Genomic DNA, 22948 nt, shown 5'->3' on the forward strand with positions numbered 1-22948 from the left:
AGTGAACTCACGTCCAGCATTACATACGTAACCAGAAGTGAAGTAACTGCTGATTTTAACCGAAACCATGATCTTCTTCTAAACTTAACTTTGTAGTTTTTGTGCCTAAACATAACCAAACTGAAACCAATTCACAAAGAAACAAACATTTCCTCCTGCTGCTCCTTCACATTAAAAGCATCCAACTGGTGAAACACACAGGGAGCTTTTATTGTGAAGCAGCCACAGGAAACACAATGTACTCGTAATGAAATACAACTTCTGTGTAAACCAGCTTTTCTGTTCAGTGTTTGGTGCTCAAGTCACTGTTTACTCAGGTCTTGTGTTCAACAACTGGTTTATTTTACAGTTTTTATTTTTACAATCACATATTTACAGATTTCTTTGACTTATAAACCAATTTTACCCACAAAACAAAAACTATAAAAATAACCAAAAACGACTAATAATGAACCAAAACACTTTTCAGACAAAATAGAAACCTTTAATTAACCTATTATTACTATCATTAACCTTTTATACATGGTATAATAACGACACATATTATGTTCTGTAGACACTATAGACATGTAATAGGCCTTAAGCTGCGTTCAGACCAAAGAAAGTGATCTGGAGATTTTTGGCAGAGTTGTGCAGCAGTGGGAGTGTCACTGATGTGTGTGTGTGTGTGTGTGTGTGTGTGTGTGTGTGTGTCTCTGTGTGTCTTGTGTATCTGTCTGTCTGTGTCTGCCTGTCTCTCTTTTGCTATAATGTCATTTTTTCTACCAATATGTAAATGTTTACACTTTTTGGGATTCATTTTTAATAACGACTGACCACACAATTTGCCATGTTACATATATAGCATATATACATGTATAGTTGGCGATTAATTTAATAGTTGACAACTAATTGATTTATCTTTGCAACTCTAAATATTAAAACAATGTTGGCATTATTATTTGCTTTGTCACGTTTTAAGTTAGTTTTTGGTGGTTTATACGATGTTTTTGGCTTTTTTTCTACATTTTTGTCCGTTTTGTGAAGCCCTTTGTAACGTAGATTGTGAAAAGCTCTCTATAAATAAAGATTAGTAGTAACAGGGTTTCTTTGTGTGTGTTTTGTCCTCTGCAGGTTTCCCTGGTTTCAAAGAGGTGCGACTGGTCCCGGGGAAACACGACATCTCCTTCGTGGAGTTTGAGAGCGAGACGCGGGCGGGCGTGGCTAAAGACGCACTGCAAGGCTTCCGGATCACAGCCACCTGCGCCATGAAGATCACCTACGCCAAGAAGTAGTCCCCGAGTTCAGGCGCTGGACAACAGGCTTGTGCACAATTCAGAATTGAATTGAGAATGACTCCTAAATTCCAATTCACTTCTTGAATTTGAATTGAATTTGAATTGATGTCAAAAACAGGATGTAGAATTACAATTCAAACTTGAATTAAAGGAAGCAGAATTGCAATTCAATAAAAATGCAAAGTAATTCATATACATAATTTAAGTGAAGTGTTTAACAATGAAGCTTTACAATATATGTCACATATGATTGCATTACATATTCTATAAACGATATTAGTCTGAACTACTTGTACAGATTACATTAACAGGAAATGTTTTCCCCCAGCAATGAATGTTAAAAGCATGTGTGTGTGTGTGTGTGTGTGTGTGCCAGTGCAACAGTCTGGCTCATTGTTTTTATGATAAATATCCGGCTGTGATACACACACAATATACATGTTAGTAGATTAATTTACTGTTGAAAAGAAAGATCAGAGCCGACACTAACCGATGTGGTGCCAAAGCCAAGATTTAAACTGTTTTTTTTTTTAATGTTTCTGTTGCTTCTTTCCAGGGTGTGATTTATGAAAGAAGCAGAGGGAGGGGGGTGGTGGGGTGGGGGGGATGATTTGAAGCAGAGCAGAGCCCCCCCTCATGATTTTTGAACATGCAAGAATGAAATCCTCCTTCCAAGACCACCGTGGATATGGAGCCACTCGGCCAGCTGTGCCAAAATATTAGCAACTATTTCTGGTCTTGTTGTCACCCTTTACAGTAAATCAGTGTGTGAGTCAGCACAGGTAGAGTTTAGAGAGACTAAGTATATGTGCGCCTGCTCTACCCACTGAACCAACCCGGCCACAGCACAGGTAGAGTTAACCGGATTTACTACAGTTCCTTTTGAAAGAATGATGTTTCCTTCTCAAATTATTTATTATTATAACTCTAAAAAGTTTCCCGGTGTCACATAAACCTCCCTGCTGTCAGCTTTGTGACGATACATTTTCCAGCTGATCCAAGAAGCTTTTTAAAGCCTTTTTTTTTTGGCTTTAAGAAGGAAAAGTTTCTCACCAATGAATCCTTTAGATTATATTATCAACACATCTGGAGATACGTGGTTTTCAATTGAATTGAATTCAATTTTATTTATAGTATCAAATCATAACGAAAGTTATCTCGAGACACTTTCCAAAACCCCAACAATTACAGTAATTCCATCAAGAGCAAGCATTAGCAGGAAGGGGATGAACAACTGTCAGACTAAAGTAGTGGAGTAAAAAGTACTATATGTAGGCTACCTCTGAGATGTAGAGGAGTACAAGTAGGCTAGAAAGTAGCACAACATGAAAATACTCAAGTAATCACATTAATTGAGTAAATTTACTTTAGGTGCAATTCCTGTTGCTCCGTGTGTGTGTGTGTGTCTGTGTGTCTCTGTGTGTGCGCGTGTCGGGTCTGAAGACGTGGTGAACGCTCCTCGCGGTCTTTCAGCCAGTCGGTGGATCAGCGCGCGTGAAGAAGCAGCTTCAGGTCTGTATCACACACTAATGTGTGTGTTTGTGTGTGTGTGTGTGTGTGTGTGTGTGTGTGCGCGTCTGTGAGTGTGTCATCAGGGAGTGAGAGTGAGTATGTGCGTGAGGTGTGTGTGTGTGTGTGTGCGCGCTTGTGTGTGTGTTGGTTTGTGTGTGTGTTGGATGTGTGTGTGTGTGTGTGTGTCTGCGCGTGTGTGTGTGTGTGTGTGTGTGTGCGCGCGTGTGTGTTGGTGTGTGTGTGTGTGTGTGTGTGTGTGTGTGTCTGCGCGTGTGTGTGTGTTTGTGTGTGTGTGCGCGCGCGTGTGTGTTGGTGTGTGTGTGTGTGTGTGCGCGCGCGCGTGTGTGTTGGTTTGTGTGTCAGTACAGATCCACTTTTGCGACACGACTGTCGCGTGGTTGATGGGGGTTCCGTTGATGGGGGTTCAGCTATGGGCGGGTCCAGCAGGGAATGTTGTGTCAGGGAGAAGTGATGTTCTCCCCGTGTCCCCTCTGCTCTACTTCTATTGGATAGTCGCCTCGCGTTCAACGGATTCATTTGCATAAAGATGGGCATCGGCGAGCTTCTTGACGCGCTACATTTTCTCAAATGTAGCTCCGCCGTAGGATCGTTTAAGTGCGCGTTGAAGTCGCTACCAAGCGAACCGGTAGTGGCCGTCAACCAAGTGAATCCTGAGTGTATGTACGCTGCGCGTGCTGTGTTGGTTGTGTGTGTTGTTGTTTTTGTGTGTGTGTGTGTGTGTGTGTTTTTGTGTGTGTGTGTGTGTGTGTGTGTTCTGTAGCCGGTGGCTCCTGAGACTGGTACGTCCGCGGTCGTCCTGGATCGGTGGATCAGCGCGTGAGGAATCAGCTCCGTTTCTCCTCCACTATCATCTCCTTTTATTTTTTATCCCGCTCAGAATTCAGACGGACACAACGTCCTTTATCTCTTAAATGACGAAATCATTTACCGGAATCATTTACCGGGACGTCAGGGGAGTGTTTAATCTGATCGATCTCTTGATCTCTCATAAATGGAGATCTCAGCCTGGAAACTTTCTCCTCTTCGGAGCTCCATCCCTTTCTCTCCTTCATTCTGTTAATGTCTTCATTTACTCAGTTACAGGAGGAGGATTATTTATTCACATTAACACGTGTGTGTTTGTGTCTGTGTGTGTGTGTGTGTGTGTGTTGACATTTTGGACAAATTATCATTAAATGTATGAATTTAAAATGGCATAAACTGGATTTTGTAGAGTTATAATACAGTTAGAGATGAATATTATGTGTTAAACATCAGACGAGTCAGTGGAAGACTTCACTGTGATGATAGCACAGTTGTCTGACTGACTAACGCTGTTTTAAATTCATATTAAAAGTAACTGCAGTTTAATTTAGTTGATTTCATATATAAAAGGAATCTCTTAAAGTTCTTACACAAAGTACCGAGAACCATGTCCATAAACATATCACTGTTACGTAACAATAGACGCATCTATAAACATATCAGAGCTGCAATTCAATTTTGTATTATATTATTTGTATTATCGAATAATCTGCCAATTCTTTTATCGACTAATTGATTAATCGTAGTCGTTGAATTGTGTGAATTAAATTCACATTCACGATTTCTCAGAGCTGACAATAATGTCTTTAATGTGATTTATTTATTGGACTGTCAGAAACCTACTTTACATTTACTGTCATGTATGACAAAGAACAACACATTCTCACCCCCATCGCATAAAATACGGACGCTTGGTCAGGTGTCTTTGGTGTTTTTATTGATGCTAAAAGTCTCTTTTACATCTTACAGCGCTGTGTAGCAGCCGCTCTGCCCGGTGCGTTCCATACAGACGCTGAAGGGAAATCTTTTCGTCCTATCTGACGCTGAGAGACACTGACCAAGCGTCCGTATTTTACGAGATGGGAGTGAGAACTGGTTGGAAAGAACAGCAAATCCTCCTACAAGAAGCTGGAAATGTGTTTGCATCTTTTGCTTAAAAATGACTGAAAATGATTAATCCATTATCAAAATAGTTTTAGGATCCACTAATTGATTAATTGACCGCTCGCTGCAGCGCAACAGTTATTATAAGCTATTGATTAATGGAGAAAATAATCAGAAGGACTTTTACACTGTGGTATTAGTACTTTTACTTTGTGAATACCTCCAGCTCTGTTGTCCTTTGATCAGCGGTGATATCTGATTCAGCCGCACGGTGCAGTTTGGTAAAAAGCTCTTTTGGTCGGTGAAGTAAAAGAGTTTTTCAGAAGTGAGAGCTGGGACGCAACATTCCTCAACCTGCGGACAAATCTAACAAGTAGACTACACAAACGCTGTAACCTGGCAACGCCATCAGCAGAACTATGAAAATGATGCATCAAAAACATTTCTGAAGTTACACGGAGCGGCCCAATCTCCTAACAAGGGTGTGTGTGTATCACAGCCTGATATATTGTAGAAACACATCAGTGAGTCACGCTGTTGTTCCTTCATCACCATGAACACACACACACACACACACACACTATATTATTTTAACTCGATCCCACATATATCATCCCGCTGACACAAATACTCAATATGGATGGCCAAATGTGGATTAGTCCGCCACTGAAAATAGTTCCAAACAAATACACATTCCCTGGGAACTAGCAACCTTTGAGACTGTCCTTGAAAATTGCCACATTAGTTGTTTGTTCAAGCAGCAATTATGACTCAAAGTTATGTTTAAAGTGGCCGTAGTAGTTATGACAGAAGCAAAGCAGGAAGTAAGCTTAAGAAGTATACATGTGGCAAGTTTACATTTTTATTATTTTTACAATCACATACAGTATTTACAGATTTATTTAACTCATAAGCTCTCTTAACAGTATTCAAAAAACAAATCAAAAGTGCCCAGTAAATAACCAAAACAATTATTTTAAAATAGAAATGTTCATTAACTTTTTTATACCCGGCATAACAACGACATGTTAAAAAAGGCCTTACTCTTAAATAAAACTTAATCACACAATGAAATATTCAGACATTTTTTCTGTGGCTGCACATCAAATAGAAAAATTAAAAGAAATCTACATTTTTTTGTGTGCAAACAATGCACTTTAGAAAACATTTATTAGTGATTCTTTGAAAGTGAAAAAATGTCTGTGGGTTTAAATAGAAATGCTGTCATTGATGTAGAGTTGAAGAGATGAATACATCAAATTCATTTGTTGCCTACGTAATGGGAAGCATATACTAATCAATCAAAAAAGTGTAAGTCAGTCACCACAGGAAACAGATTCTGCAAACAAATAATATGTGAATTATAATGTACATTTGTTCCCTTGAATAGCAGTTATTCAATACATTAAATAAGATGAGTGATTAGTTTACTCTGACAGGAGAGATGATCAGAGGGGCACAGTTTTTACCACCATCATTTTTCCAGGGACTGAAGTATGGGAAGAGTTTCTCAGTGAAGGAGCAGCCAGTAAAGGAGTAGATAAGAGCTGCAGCATCTACGTCATAAAAGGAGACCAGACCCTCCTCATAATCCACAAACACCCCCACCTTCTGAGGAGGAGACTTCAGAGAGAGACGGACTGGAAGGTCAGCAGCAGCGTTGTACTCATTTTCATTTGTCAAATATAAAGTCCATACACCATTCTGAGGGCACAGTGTGATGTTTCCCTTCCTGTTGATCGACTCTCTGATTACTCCTAAAAACCAGCAAGTCTTTCCTTTAACTTGAACCTCAAAGTAAAATCTGCCTGAACAGAAACTCTGCTTTCCTAAAACAAAAGGTAAATCAGAAAATCTCTTTGGTTTATATGGCAGATTCTTCTTTACATCACCAACACGGACCTGTTTTCTACCATGAGACAGGATGAGACCAGGATGTGCTGTATCAGGATCAAGAGTCACATCCACTGCATACTGCTGGACCCTCTTGAGCTCAGCTTCAAGCAGCTTCTTCATCTCTTTACAGAGTGTCTCCTCCAGCTGAACCACAGCTTTCACCACAGTCCCATCATACGATGGACAGATGCTGATCTGCTTCCAGTCCTTGGTGGGTGTAGGATAGTTGGTGTTTAGGGACTGGACACTTTGCAGAAGATGGAGGTGGTCTTCAGAGTGTGAGAGCTGCTCCACCTCAGTGCTTCTCTTCATCAGCTCAGAGATTTCCTGTTCCAGCTCTTTGATGAAAGCTTCGGCCTGTTTTTCTGTTGTTTTCTTCTTCTCTTTGATCGTGTTGATGAGCTCATTCAGGCCTCTCTCAACAGACTCCTTCAGAGAAGTGAAGACCTGAACACCTTCTGCTATCTCTCTGTCTGCATCTTCCTCACTGACGTCAACTGAGTGTTTGATCTCCTGAATCTTCAGTCGTCTCTTCTGGATCATCTGCTGAATTTCAGCTTCCAGCTCTGCCTTCTTTTCTTCACGTCCTTCTTTCAGAGGAACAACATCATGCATCTTGTGGTCTAAAACAGTGCAGAGCATGCAGACACATGTCTGGTCGGTCTTACAGAACAGCTCCAGAGGTTTATCGTGTTTCGTACACATCCTGCCTTCCAGGTTCTCCACAGGGTCGATCAGCTGATGTCTTTTCAGACCTGACATGGTCAGATGAGACTCCAGGTGAGTCTCACAGTAGGAGACCAGACACACCAGGCAGGACTTCAGGGCCTTCAGTTTGGTTCCAGTGCAGACGTCACAGGGAACTTCTCCTGGTTTGGACACTTGTTGCTCTGAGCTGCTGCTGCTGGCTTTCTGTTGAGCTGACTGTCTGAACTGAGCAACCATCTCAGAGATGAAAGTGTTGACGTGCAGCTCAGGTTTTGTGTTATCGACACAGGTACTGGTCATTAGTATCCCAGTGTTCATTGATGCAGTTCTTGCAGAAGTTGTGTCCACATGATGTGACGACAGGATCAGTGAACACATCCAGACAGATGGAGCACAGAAACTGATCTTCAGATGGCAGATAGTTTGCAGCAGCCATATCTACACACGTGTGAAAGAAAAGAAAATCATATTAAAATACAGTTTTAATTATTTAACAAAAAGGTGCTTGACTTGCACCAAACTGTGCAAGGAACATTTGAATCATGCTGATAAAGTGAAGCTCGCTACTCTGACAAAACGGCACTGAATATAACCACACAGGGGCGGAGCCAGACATAGTAAAAATGTGGGGCTCAGCCCGGTTTACAGTGGCTAAATTCAATATTTTAATATTTTAAAAGGTCCCATGGCATGAAAATCACTTTATGATGTTTTTTAACATTAATAGGAGTTCCCCTAACCTGCCTATGGTCCCCCAGTGGCTAGAAATGGTGATAGGTGTAAACCGAACCCTGGGTATCCCACTATGACTTTGAGAAAATGAAAGCTCAGATGGGCCAATCAGGAATCTTCTCCTTATGAAGTCAGGGTTAGCCCGCCCAGAGAAACACAGAAATGGCACATAATAAGGAAAGCTCATTGTGGGACTGGCTCTAGTGGCTGTAATTCTGCAGCAAGACTGAATTTAGGGAAAGAGACTTTAGATACAGTATTAGGGGACCACTAAGGCCTATATAAAAGAGACTTCAGATACAGTATTAGGGGACCACTAAGGTCTATATAAAAGAGACTTCAGATACAGTATTAGGGGACCACTAAGGCCTATATAAAAGAGACTTCAGATACAGTATTAGGGGACCACTAAGGTCTATATAAAAGAGACTTCAGATACAGTATTAGAGGACCACTAAGGTCTATATAAAAGAGACTTCAGATACAGTATTAGGGGACCACTAAGGCCTATATAAAAGAGACTTCAGATACAGTATTAGGGGACCACTAAGGTCTATATAAAAGAGACTTCAGATACAGTATTAGGGGACCACTAAGGTCTATATAAAAGCATCCAAAAAGCAGCATGTCATAGGACCTTTAAGATATTTGAGATAATGGAATGCCTAAATTAGTTATCTTTGATCAGGATATATCCTTTAATGCCAATCTAAAACAAACCCTCAAGAACAGCCTTTTTTCATCTTCGTAACATTGCCAAAATTAGGAATATCCTGTCTCAAAACGACGCTGAAAAACTAGTCCATGCATTTGTTACGTCTAGGCTGGACTATTGTAATTCCCTATTGTCAGGTTGCTCAAATAAGTCTCTTAAGACTCTCCAGCTGATCCAGAATGCTGCAGCGCGTGTTCTCACAAGAACTAAGAAAAGAGATCATATTTCTCCTGTATTAGCTTCTCTGCATTGGCTTCCTGTTGAATCCAGGATTGAGTTTAAAGTCCTTCTCTTGACCTACAAAGCTCTAAATGGTCTAGCACCATCATATCTAGAAGAGCTCCTAATACCCTATTGTCCTACTAGAGCACTGCGCTCCCAGAATGCAGAGTTACTGGTGGTACCTAGAGTCTTTAAAAGTAGAATGGGAGCTAGAGCCTTCAGTTATCAGGCTCCTCTCCTATGGAACCAGCTCCCGATCTGGGTTCGGGGGGCAGAAACTGTCAACTCATTCAAGAAGGAACTTAAAACTCTCCTATTTGATAAAGCTTATAGTTAGGGAGTGAGGAGTTGCAGTGTTCACCTAACTGGCCCAACTGCTTCTCTTCATAATTGTTAGATTAATAATACATAACAAAGTAGAGGGAGGCAGGCCAGCCAAGCCCGATCCGGCAGGGGGAGAGTTCTAAGCCCGAAAAAGCTACCTCTCCTTATGACCTGTCTCTCTTAGTTACCTGTTATAGTTACGCTGTTATAGTTCTAGACTGCCGGGGGACTTCCTTCCTTTGACACACTGAGCTGCTCTTTCCTCTCCCTTTCTATTACTGTTACTATTACTATTACTATTTGTGTGCAGCCCGTCCCAGAAATGCTTGTTACTAATCCTACCTTCTGGGGAGTTTACTCCCCGGAGTCCTTATGCTTTTTTCCCCCAGTGTATTTCCTTGGAGAATGTTGGCACCAAGATCCTGGTTCCAGCTGTCGCCGTGGTCCTGCTGCACTCCCTGCTGAGCTCAGCGGTGCCCTCCTGCTGAACCCTGCAGCTTCCTGCTGAACCCTGCAGCTTCCTGCTACATCCAGTCACTGTTCCATTATTAATGTGACTACTATTGCCACTGTTCATCACACCCCCAACCGGCTTGTCAGACACCGCCTACCAAGAGCCTGGGTCTGTCCCAGGTTTCTTCCCAAGAGGGAGTTTTTCCTCGCCACTGTCGCACTGCTTGCTCTTGAGGGAATTACTGTAATTGTTGGAATTGTTGGGGCTTTGTAAATTATAGAGTGTGGTCTAGACCTACTCTATCTGTAAAGTGTCTCGAGATAACTTATGTTATGATTTGATACTATAAATAAAATTGAATTGAATTGAATTAAATATCTGCACTGGGTTGCTCCACCTATGGGTAAGTTCAAGCATAGACTAGTTTGAACCTATCTTTAATTAGGTTGGAGTTTACGCGCTACTAACATTTTAAGGGTTTGACCAGCTCTGACCTGCGGCCCTTTGCTCTATGTCATTCCCTCCTCTCTCTCTCCTTTCATTTCCTCCTGTCAATAAAGACCTAAATATCTTAAAAAAAAGAAATCACAACAGTAAAATACCCTTTTTCCATTCAGTGGTTGTTTTTTGTCGTTTAACAATTTGAATGTGTCATTATGACTATTTGACTGAAATGGTTATCAAAAATAATCTCAGAAATAATTCGTTATTTAAAAAAAAGGACTAAAATGTTTTGACTAAAACTAGACCAAGATGACGAGATTTAGTTGGCTAAAACTTTACTAACAAAAAAAGATATGAAAATAACTAATTAGGACTAACAAGGACTTTTGGCACAAGACTAAGACTAAATTAAAATTAGGTGACAAAATTAACACTACACCAGCTGAAAAAGGCATAAGTTAAAATTTAACTTGTGTGTATGTGTTCATGTCTTTGTCTGATTGTTGGTCTGCTATGTTTCTATTGTACATTTTAGCTTAATAGTACTTTTTACTAAATGTATAGTAATTGTTAAATTGTTATGTAAATATGTAATTTTACTTTCTTTTAAGGTGACTTTTACCATCTGTCTAGGGACGGCAGAGGAAAAATAGCCTTCTGGCATATTGACAGAAATTTATATTAATATGCACTGCACCTGTAATAAATAAATAAAAATAAAACTTAAATCTTACACCTTGCCTTGGTGGATGTAAAGTCTTCTGTACACTGTTAGAGGTTGTCATAACCTATTGTTTTAACAGGTGATATAACTTAAACAATTAAGAAAAGTGACCAACTATTGTGTAATGTTGCACTTGAATAAGAAATTCATGTTGATTAGTTTAAAACAGTCTAAAGGAAATGGTAAATTACAGTGTGATTAAAACTCATATTTATATTATTTACAGTACTTGATTTACAGCTGATATGTGAAAAGGTACACAACCTTATTTGTTTAACAGTAATCTAGTTTTACTGCGAACTCTCACAGGAAGTGCTTTTATTTTGAAGTAGCCTACACAGAAGTTGTCTATTGTGTACTCTGTCCGTCAATCTTAAGTTTTCTTTATCGTTTGTAGAACTACAACATATTAAACAGTAAATGTTTACAATAAAAGACAGGTGTTCTTGGTCGTCATTCGAAGCCATCCACTACACCAACTATTTAGCTTCAGCAAAGCATTGTCAGCATCTATATATAGTCAAACATTTCATATTCTCTAGCTGTTTCACAATAAAAGCCTCCCACTAGTTTTCTTGTGGAAAGCCTTTATTGTGAAACAGCCAGAGGAAATAGAGGATTGGTTCATTTCCAAGTTCCTAAAGTCCTGAGAACTGACACAGAGACTGTTTAAAGCTGTTAAAGTGGGCTACTGTATAGTGGGCCTGCAGACAAACAGCCATAGTTATATTGTTACCAATTTCAAAAGAAATTAAAAGAGAGGAACTTGCTGCCTGAGTAGAGCTGAAGTTTAGAGTTAATCCTGGTTGTAGAAAGTGTAAATGTGATCAGCTGTACTCACCAGTGTTTGGCAGAGACTCTGCTGTGTTGTTGAGAAAGACCTGATGAAGTCAGTTTGAGTTTTCTTTCAGAGAGAAACAGAGACTTGTCTCGACTGCAGCGTGGCTGACACTCTGACAAACTTAACTTTCATTTCTGGAGTGTGACGTTGAAGCTCACCTCTTTCCAGTGTTGCTCCTCCTCTTACTGCAGCTCTGGTGTTAGGTTTCCTCCCTCTGATTTACACGGTTATGCGGGTGTGTTGTCTGGTTAATATGGAACAAAGGTGAAGCTTTATCTAACAGGGGGGAGGAGGAAGGTGTGTGAGAAGGTGTTGCTTATACCTTTATTGTGTTTGTTGAAACTTCTGAAAATCTGTGATCGATACCGTGGTCTGTTTAAGAAATCCGTGAACGTGCACTTATCCCAGCTATCTACACCTGGCTTGACATAGCTTCACCTACTTATCCTGGCTCGGCAAATGTGCAACCAATTAAGCCGCGATGAGTGGATCACACTAAGTCAAACTGGGCTTTTTCATTTATCCTGGATATCTTCATTCTACTTTTGTGCAATAGGCCCCAGGATACTTTAGTTTAGTTTATTGGACACAAATAGAAACCTCCACACATCTGCAACATGTCAATAATATGACAATGTTTGTTTTTTTACTTACAGAACAAGCGGAGCTAAGTCACATCAAGCGTTACATACGTAGCCGGAAGTGAAGTATCTGATTTGAACCGAAACCATGATCTGATCTGATGAGCCTAAACATAACCAAACTGCAACTGTTTCACAACGTTAACGAGTTTCCTTATTTTCACCTCGAACACACACATAAAAAGCATGCCCATACTCAACTGGAAAAAAGGTGAGACAGATTCATCCTCCACAATCACTGCTGGTGAACACTAACATTTCCTCCTGCCGCTCCTTCACATTAAAAGCATCCAACTGGTGAAACACACAGGGAGCTTTTATTATGAAGCAGCCGCAGGAAACACAATGTACTCGTAATGAAATACAACTTCTGTGTAAACCAGCTTTTCTGTTCAGTGTTTGGTGTTCAAGTCACTGTTTACTCAGGCCTTGTGTTCAACAACTGGTTTATTTTACAGTTTTTATTTTTACAGTCACATTTTTACAATGTCTTTGACTCATAATCCGATCTTACCCACAAAACAAACCAAAAACCAACCAAAGGGACTAACAATGAACCAAAACACTAAAATAGAAAATCAAATAATTTCAAAATAGAAACATTCATTAACCTTTTATACATGGTATAAAAACGACACATATTGTGTTCTGTAAACACTATAGGTCTTAAGCTGTGTTCAGACCAAAGAAAGTGATCTGCAGATTTTTGGCAGGGTTGTGCAGCAGTGTGAGTGTCACTGAAACAGCCTATTTGTGTGACTTCCCAATGTAGCACAAGTACACTTTATATGTCACACTTACTGTTTTCTGTCACCGCAGCATGACGCAAGGTTGCATCTCTCCAAAAGTTGAGTCTGTCTCAAAATTTTCGACGCCCGCTGCGTTTTTTCCATCTCCCCCCTGCGGTTATGTATTTTGTGGATGCAGACTTACTCTTATATGAAGGTGTCTTTAGAAACTGATTTATTCTGGAAGTTAAAATAAATGTGTGTATATTTAACAGAGGTTTTTAAAAATAGATATTCTGATGCAGTGTCGAAGAGATGCATGCATTAAAAGAATTTGTTGTAATGGAATACATATAATTAAAACAATCACAACAATGAAGTGTAAATCAATCACCACATTAAAAAGATAGAAAAATAGATCTTAACTAATTATTAACATTTATTTCCCTGAATGAAAATAAATAAATCAAAGTTAAGTGATTAGTTTACTCTGACAGGAGAGATGATCAGAGGGGCAGAGTTTTCACCATCATCATTACTACAGGGACCAAAGTATGGGAAGAGTTTCTCAGTGAAAGAGCAGCCAGTAAAGGAGTAGATAAGAGATGCAGCATCTAGGTCATAAAAGGAGACCAGACCCTCCTCATAATCCACAAACACCCCCACCTTCTGAGGAGGAGACTTCAGAGAGAGACTGACTGAAGGGTTAGCAGCAGCTATGTACTCATTTCTATTTCGCAACCATAAAGTCCAGTAACCATCCTCAGGGCTCAGTGTGATTTCTCCCTTCCTGTTGACCGACTCTCTGGCCACTCCTAAATCTAGGGCTGAACGATTTTTGAAAATAATCTAATTGCGATTTTTTCCCCAAATATTGCGATTCGATATTCGATTATTTTTTTAAGCTCTGTCTTCTGTATTATTCAACAAAGACAAACAATAAATCATTGTATAGTATGAACAACACACAATTACACACTAGACAGTTAAATAAGTAAAAACACATAAATTCATATACATATATATATATACAGTATATATATATATATATATTATATATATATATACACACACATATATACAGTATATATATATACATATACATACACACACATGTATACAGTATATATATATATATATATATATATATACACATACACACACACACACACACACACACACACACACACACACACACACACATATATACATACATACACACACACATATACATACACACACACATATACATATATTTTTTTACAGTGCACAGAGAGGAGCTGCCTCCAGCCCCTCCCCCTCGTGAAGTTGCGTGCCGACAGTCCCGACACCGTCAACACTGCACTAGCTCAGAGAGGCTATCGTTACGTTAGTTGCTGGTGGTCTTGCCGTGGGATTAACTGTACTAATAAAACCGTTGAAACACTGCGGCCACGGTGCTGTGAAAGCGCCCCGAACCGTCATTTATCAGTCTGATTGTTAGCCCTCTCAGTGGCAGCTCCTCCACCCATATCTTTATAACGGAGCTAACCGCTAACCGGAGCTAACCGCTAATCAGAGCTAGCTCGTTTGCCAACCGAGCCTTCAGTTTTGCGTGCCTGTATCCATTAACTGCATGTATGGACTCAAGCCCGAACAAAACCCTTCATTTTATTAAAATGGCTGTAAAAGTTTTAAACTTCAACTCAGAATTGTTTGAATGAAAGAGATCAGCTCAAGGTACAGTGTAGCGTTAGCGTGCTAAGTTGATGCTTTCTCTGCGTAGTGCAGACTGATTTGCTCTTGCGAGTCATCAAATCGAGACCAAATCGCAGCCTTTGCGATTAGGAAATCGCGTTTTAACATATCGCGATATTATCGCAAATGCAATTAATCGTTCAGCCCTACCTAAATCCCATTCAGTGTTTCCTTTAACTTGAACCTCAAAGTAAAATCTGCCTGAAGAGAAACTCTGCTTTCCTAAAACACAAACAAAATCAGAAAATCTCTCTGGGTTGTCTGGGAGATTCTTCCTCACATCACTATCATTCTCATATCAGACTCTCTGGCCACTCCTAAAGCCCAGCCAGTCTTTCCTTTAACTTGAACCTCAAAGTAAAATCTGCCTGAAGAGAAACTCTGCTTTCCTAAAACAAAGGGATTGAGAGAAAATCTCTCTGGATTGTTTGGGAGATTCTTCCTCACATTACCATGATTCACTTGTTTTCCATCATCAGACATGATGAGATAGGGAGATGCTGTATCAGCATCAAGAGTCACATCCACTGCATACTGCTGGACCCTCTTTAGCTCAGACTCAGGGAGCAACTTCTTCATCTTTTTACTGAGTGTTTCCTCCAGCTCAACCACAGCTTTCACCACAGTCCCCTCATATGATGGATGGATGCTGACTTCTGTCCAGTCCTTGGTGGGTGGAGGGTGGTTGATCATTAGGGACCGGACACTCTGGAGAAGATGGAGGTGGTCTTCAGAGCGTGAGAGCTGCTCCACCTCAGTGCTTCTCTTCATCAGCTCAGAGATTTCCTGTTCCAGCTCTTTGATGAAAGCTTCGGCCTGTTTTTCTGTTGTTTTCTGCTTCTCTTTGATCGTGTTGATGAGCTCATTCAGGCCTCTCTCAACAGACTCCTTCAGAGAAGTGAAGACCTGAACACCTTCTGCTATCTCTCTCTTCCTGCATCTTCCTCACTGAGGTCGACTGAGTGTTTGATCTCCTGAATCTTCAGTCGTCTCTTCTGGATCATGTGCTGGATTTTAGCCTCTGTCTTCCCCAGCTCTGCCTTCTTTCCTTCATATCCTTCTTTCACAGGAACAACATCATGCATCTTGTGATCTAAAACAGTGCAGAGCATGCAGACACATGTCTGGTCGGTCTTACAGAACAGCTCCAGAGGTTTATCGTGCTTCGTACACATCCTGTCTTCCAGGTTCTCCACAGCGTCGATCAGCTGATGTCTTTTCAGACGTGAAGCTGTCAGGTGAGGCTCCAGGTGAGTCTCACAGTAGGAGGCCAGACACACCAGGCAGGACTTCAGAGCCTTCAGTTTGGTTCCAGTGCAGACGTCACAGGGAACTTCTCCTGGTTTGGACACTTGTTGCTCTGAGCTGCTGCTGCTGGCTTTCTGTTGAGCTGACTCTCTGAACTGAGCGACCATCTCAGAGATGAAAGTGTTGACGTGCAGCTCAGGTTTTGTGTTGAAAACCTTGTTACACATCGGACACAGGTACTGGTCATTAGTATTCCAGTGTTCATTGATGCAGTTCTTGCAGAAGTTGTGTCCACAGGATGTGGTGACAGGATCAGTGAACACATCCAGACAGATGGGGCACAGAAACTGATCTTCAGATGGCAGATAGTTTGCAGCAGTCATATCTACACGTGTGTGAAAAGAAAAACATATGTGTGAAAAGAAAAACATGTTAAAATACACTTTTATTTACATCTCGAAAAGCCCAAATCCTTCATTAGATTGGTCTTTGTGGATTTCTCGAGTACTTTTAATACAGTACAACCACACCTGATGGGAAAAAAATTGCTTCAAATGGATGTGAACCCGCACCTCATTCTATGGATCCTATCATTTCTGATAAATAGACATCAGAGGGTCCGAGTCAACGGTCAGCTCAGCTCGTCTAAGATAGTTTCCACCGGTTCACCACAAGGCTCTGTAATCTCACCAGTTCTGTATACACTATACACTAATGACTGTAGGAGCAATAACCCAGGTATAATATATATTAAATATTCTGACGACACTGTGATCATGGACACCACTAATTCACTAGGAGAGTTGCAGACTGAGATGGACATTTTTGCGGTGTGGTGTAAGCAGAACTGTCTTGACCTTAATGCTTCGAAAACAAAGGAACTGGTAGTTGACTTCCGTAAGGATGTTTCCATTATTCCCACTTTGTTTGTCAACAATCAGCCAATAGAAAGGGTAGAATCATATAGATACCTTGGGACAATACTTGATCATAAACTTACATTTCAACTAAATAGTGAGAATATTTTCTCCAAGTGTCAGCAGCGACTCTTCTTCCTGAGGAAGCTACGTAAACTCCAGGTTCATCAGTCAGTGTTGATAGCTTTTTACAAATGTTTCATTGAGTCTGTAATAACTTTCAACATATCAGCTTGGTTTGGAACACTATCTAACATTCATCGTAACACACTAAACAAAGTTATAACAATAAGTAGTAAAATAATTGGACAGGTGCAGGAACCACTCATCAGTATTTATTACAGGAGGACAAAAACAAAAGGAACACAAATAGCCTTAGACGCTACTCATACACTGCACAGTCACTATTGTCTTTTACCTTCAGGCCAGAGATACAGATCACTTATATTCAGGACCAAGAGAGCCATGACAAGTTTTGTGCCTACATCTATCAGAAATATGAATGATTGACACATTTACTATTTTAACTTTTTGTAATGTAATTTATGTAACTTAGTATGTTTTTTAATGCTTAATGCTTATTTATCATGTATTTATCTATTGTACTTTGCAAGCTTTGGTTACTATTTATGTTACTATTTATTGGTAACTATTTACTATTTGTCTATATGGAACTGTGTGTGTGTGTGTGTGTGTGTGTTAGATTATGCTGTGTTCGTGGTACTGTACATGCACTGATGCTCAACACAAATGAAGTTCCTAAAAGATAAATAAAGTTCTTTGAATTGAATTGAATTGAATTGAAAAATGAAAAGTTTTGACTTGCACCGAACTGTGCAAGGAACATTTAAATCATGCTGACAAAGTGAAGCTCGCTACTCTGACAAAATGGCACTGAATATATCCACACAGGGGCGGAGCCAGACATTATAAAAATTTGGGGCTCAGCCCGGTTTACAGCGGCTAAATGCGCTATATATTTTAAAGGTACCATGGCATGAACATTTTTAACATTAATATTAGTTCCCCCAGGCTGCCTATGGTTCCCCAGTGGCTAGAAATGCCGATAGGTGTAAACCGAGCCCTGGGTATCCTGCTCTGCCTTTCCGAAAATGAAAGCTCAGATGGACCAATCTGGAATCTTCCATTTATGATGTCATAAGGGGAAAAGTTACCTCCCCTTTCTTTACTTTGCCCGCACAAAGAATTTGGACCGCCCATGAGACAAGAGAGACACATCATGGCTTGCAAACAAGCAAAGTGGCAGTTGGTCAAGGCCACACCCGACCCTCCACCTTGCCCCCCCCCCCTCTCCTCCTCAATAGCATTTAAAGCTACAGACACAGAAATGGCACATCCTAAGGAAAGCTTATTGTGGGACTGGCTCTAGTGGCTGTAATTCTGCACCAAGGCTGAATTTCGGGAAAGTGACTTCAGTTACAGTATTAGGGGACCACTAAGGCCTATATAAAAGCATCCAAAAAGCAGCAATGTCATAGGACTTTTTAGACATTTGAGATAATCGAATTCCTAAATATCTGTACTGGGTTGCACCACCTATGTGTAAGTTCAAACATAGACTTGTTTGAACTTGTTGTTTGATCCTTAATTAGGTTGGAGTTTACATGCTACTAACATTTTAAGGGTTGCACCAGCTGAAAATGTTCTAAGGCATAAGTTAAAGCTTAAATCTTACACCTCGCCTTGGTGGATGTAAAGTCCTCTGTAAGATAGAGGTTGTCATAGCGTATCGTTTTAACAGGTGGTATAACGAAAAGAAAAAAAAGAAAATAATTAAGAGGAGTGACCGACTGTTGTGAAATGTTTGTTTAAAGCACTTGAATAAGAAATTCATGTTCTTTAGTTTATAACTGTCTAAAGGAAGTGGTAAATTATAGTGTAATTAAAACTCACTATTTACATAATTTCCAGTACTTGATTTACAGCTGATATGTGAAAAGGTACACAACTTTATTTGTTTAACAGTAATTTAGTTTTACTGCAAAACCGTTATAGGAAGTGCTTTTATTTTGAAGTAGGCTAACCTACACGGACGTTGTCTATTGTGTACTCTTGCTAGCTTGTACTGAGATGACCATGAGACGCTAGATGCAAAACATGTCTGTCAAGCTTAAGTTGTTCTTTCTTGTGTGTACAACTACAACATATCGAACAGTAAATGTTCACAGTAAAAGACAAGCGTTCTTGGTCGTCAATCGAAGCCCTTCCACTACACCAACTTTTTAGCTTCAGCAAAGCATTATCAATATCTATATATTGTCAAACATTTCATATTCTCTAGTTGCTTCACATTAAAAAAAAAACTTTTATTGTGAAACAGCCAGAGGAAATAGAGGAAGCAGTATACAATTAGTAAACAGACAGAAAACCACAGAGATTTAGTTCCAAGTTCCTTAAGTCCTGAGAACTGACACAGAGAGACTGTTTAAAGCTGTTAAAGTGGTCTACTGTATAGTGGGCCTGTGGACAAACAGCCATAGTTATATTGTTACCAATTTCACAAGAAATTAAAAGAGAGGAACTTGCTGCCTGAGTAGAGTTGAAGTTTAGTGTTAATCCTGGTTGTAGAAAGTGTAAATGTGATCAGCTGTACTCACCAGTGTTTGTCAGAGACTCTGCTGTGTTGTTGAGAAAGACCTGATGAAGTCAGTTTGAGTTTTCTTTCAGAGAGAAACAGAGACTTGTCTCGACTGCAGCGTGGCTGACACTCTGACAAACTTCACTTTCATTTCTGGAGTGTGACGTTGAAGCTCTCCTCTTTCCAGTGTTGCTCCTCCTCTTACTGCAGCTCTGGTGTTTGGTTTCCTCCCTCTCATGTGCGCTCTTATTGTGAAATACCAGGGTGTTTTCTGGTTAATATGACAACACTGACCTAACAGGTGGGAGGAGGGAGGTGTGTGAGAAGGTGTTGCTTATACCTTTATTATGTTTGTTGAAACTTGAAGGTGCCTCAGCTTTACTTTAACCAGGAGAGTTTAGTTTAGTTTATTGGACACAAATAGAAACCTCCACACATCTGCAACATGTCAATGATATGACAATGTTTTTTTTTTAAAAAAACGGAGCTAAGTCACGTCCAGCGTTACATACATAACCAGAAGTGAAGTAACTTCTGATTTTAACTGAAACCATGATCTTTTTCTAAACTTAAATTTGTAGTTTGTGTGCCTAAACATAACCAAACTGCGACCGTTTCACAACGTTAACGAGTTGTGTAAAACCTCGACCGTTACGTTCTCTAGTTTAGATATGAGGATGAAAAACTTTAGAGGTACCTCTTAGGCCATGTATCAAGAATGCATGCGCAATTCATTATTTTCACCTCGCACACACACATAAAAAGCATGCACATACTTAACTTTCATGTTGCACACACACACACACACACACACACACACACACACACACATACATACGAAAAGCATACACATACTCAACTTTCACGTTGCACACACACACACACATAAAAAGCATGCCCATACTCAACTTTCACGTTGCGCACACACACACACACACACACACACACACACACACACACACACACACACACACCCCCCCCACACACACACACACACACACACACACACACACACACACACACACACACACACATAAAAAGCATGCACATACTCAACTTTCACATTGCACACACACCACAATGAACGTGTTAGGCCTCAGGCTCCTCCTACAATTCTCAGTAAATGACTAAAAGAAAAACACAAGTAAAATTTGAATCTAAGAAAACAAATTGTGCAAGTTAAGATATAGGGCTAAAAACTGGAATGAGTGCCTGTGATACTGACCTAGTGAGGCGTACCGGTCTCATATTGTGTGTCGGGAGAAGTGCAGGAAGTGTTGGTGAAGTGCTATTTTGAAACTAAAAATGACATATAATAGCATGGCTGTTTATGTCGTTCTGGTAAGTCAGAGTGTTTGAGCGTGTGAGTACAATGCAATGGTGAGACCACTTTGGAAGATTCTTGACTTTTGGAAACAGTAGTTGGCAAATGTAACCAACGTCACCAACATTTAGTAGCTGTTCTGGGCGTTTTTGTTTACATCACTTGATTTCCTCCAGCAGAATCTCTGGATAACCCTTGTGTTGTCTTCCATTCGACCATGCACTTGTCGTCCTCTCGTGTCAAAAATCAACACGTTTCGGTCTCTTTTTTTCGACACTTTTGGAGCTTTTTTTTTTACATGTAACGGCTCTTTTCACTACCATGTATAAACACTACTAACACCAACTTATCACCACTAATTTTACACTTATTTTTGAAATACATGGTCAATAAACCTCATTTATAGGAAACTATACATAATCCTTGAGTTAAAAAAAGCTGAAATTATGAATTATTTAGACTAATACTGAAGGAAAGTTAATCACAGTTATAGTCAACCTTCAGTCAGGATACTGTTTTGAAGCATTTGAATGTTTTTTTCAAATGCTAAAACTTTTTAAAACACCCAAAATTCAATGAAAGTGGAGATCTGACCTTTTATTGTGAACTGCGTTGTATGGAATCATCCATCCATGTTATATTTGGGTAAATACAATTAGGTAGTTAAAAATAAACCCATTTTTCTGATATATATAGAAATGACAGGTAGTGACCGATTCATCCTCCACAATCACTGCTGGTGAAAACAAACATTTCCTGCCGCTCCTTCACATTAAAAGCATCCAACTGGTGAAACACACAGGGAGCTTTTATTGTGAAGCAGCCACAGGAAACACAATGTACTCGTAATACAACTTCTGTGTAAACCAGCTTTTGTGTTCAGTGTTCAGTGTTCAAGTCACTGTTTACTCAGGCCTTGTGTTCAACAACTGGTTTATTTTACAGTTTTTATTTTTACAATCACATATTTACAGATTTCTTTGACTTATAAACCAATCTTACCCACAAAACAAACAAGAAAATAACCAAAGTGACTAATAATGAAACAAAACACTTTTCAGACAAAATAGAAACATTCATTAACCTTTTATACACGGTATAATAACGATATATATTGTGTTCTGTAGACGCTATAGACATGTAATAGGCCTTAAGCTGAGTTCAGACCAAAGAAAGTGATCCACAGATTTTTGGCACGGATTTGCAGCGGTGGGAGTGTCACTGAAACAGCCTATTTGTGTGACTTCCCAATGTAGCACAAGTACACTTTATATTACACCCTTACTGTTTTCTGTCAGATGCTTTATAGATCTCGACATTTCTGACTGAACATGACGGCAGCTTTATTTTCCCGGGGAAAGAGAGAAAGAAAAGAGATGAGCGAGATATAGTGAGTGCTTTGTTGTTGCAGGAAACATTCAGAGGGACTAACAGAGGGACTGAGGAAACAGTCAGCTGTTCCCAAAACTCCCAAGAATTAAGGGAAGAATTAAGAGGAGTGTTGTCACTATACACTACCAGTCAAAAGTTTTGGAGTCACTTAGACATTTCCATTACACTCCATTACAGAGAGAATACCAACTTAGATCAGTTTTTTTAATCAGGGCAGTTGGTAATGTGTTTTTTTTTTTTTTTTTAAAATTCCCTGGGGGAGGACACCCAGGCCCCCCCCACTATGATATGCCCCCCTCCTCCCCCCCAAAAAGGCAGATTCTGGCCAATATACAGTACAGTACACCCATTATAATAGCCTACATTAGACTACACTGGTCACTTCCCCATCAGTCAGGCACAAGATCTGACCATAATTACACTTTTGCTTTCCATGAACTGTCGTTGCTTTAGCCTTTTATTTCAGTTGCAACCCCAGCAGTGGTAAGCTGTGAGAGAAAATTATCAAAACATAATTCTAACCAGTGTGATGTAGCCACACGGCTGGGGGGGCCCCCCCCCAAAGCAAAAAAATATTTTTTTCT

The 22948-nt window shown here is 40.0% G+C and overlaps 1 protein-coding gene and 2 pseudogenes across 1 annotated transcript; all 3 read right to left on the reverse strand.

Moving 5' to 3' along the window:
* The window catches only part of LOC120563789, a 105162-nt pseudogene that overhangs the window by 48119 nt on the left and 34095 nt on the right, over positions 1-22948 (reverse strand).
* On the reverse strand, positions 5604-12512 carry LOC120563891 (annotated as a pseudogene).
* LOC120563920 (E3 ubiquitin-protein ligase TRIM41-like) lies at positions 15040-19876 on the reverse strand. The gene is given in 3 exon segments (XM_039808437.1): positions 15040-15805; positions 15808-16517; positions 19668-19876. Coding segments are annotated over 2 exon segments (1353 nt in total). The 5' UTR covers positions 16516-16517; positions 19668-19876; the 3' UTR covers positions 15040-15160.

The sequence above is a fragment of the Perca fluviatilis genome, chromosome 1, assembly GCF_010015445.1.
Source record: "Perca fluviatilis chromosome 1, GENO_Pfluv_1.0, whole genome shotgun sequence".
NCBI lineage: Eukaryota > Metazoa > Chordata > Actinopteri > Perciformes > Percidae > Perca > Perca fluviatilis.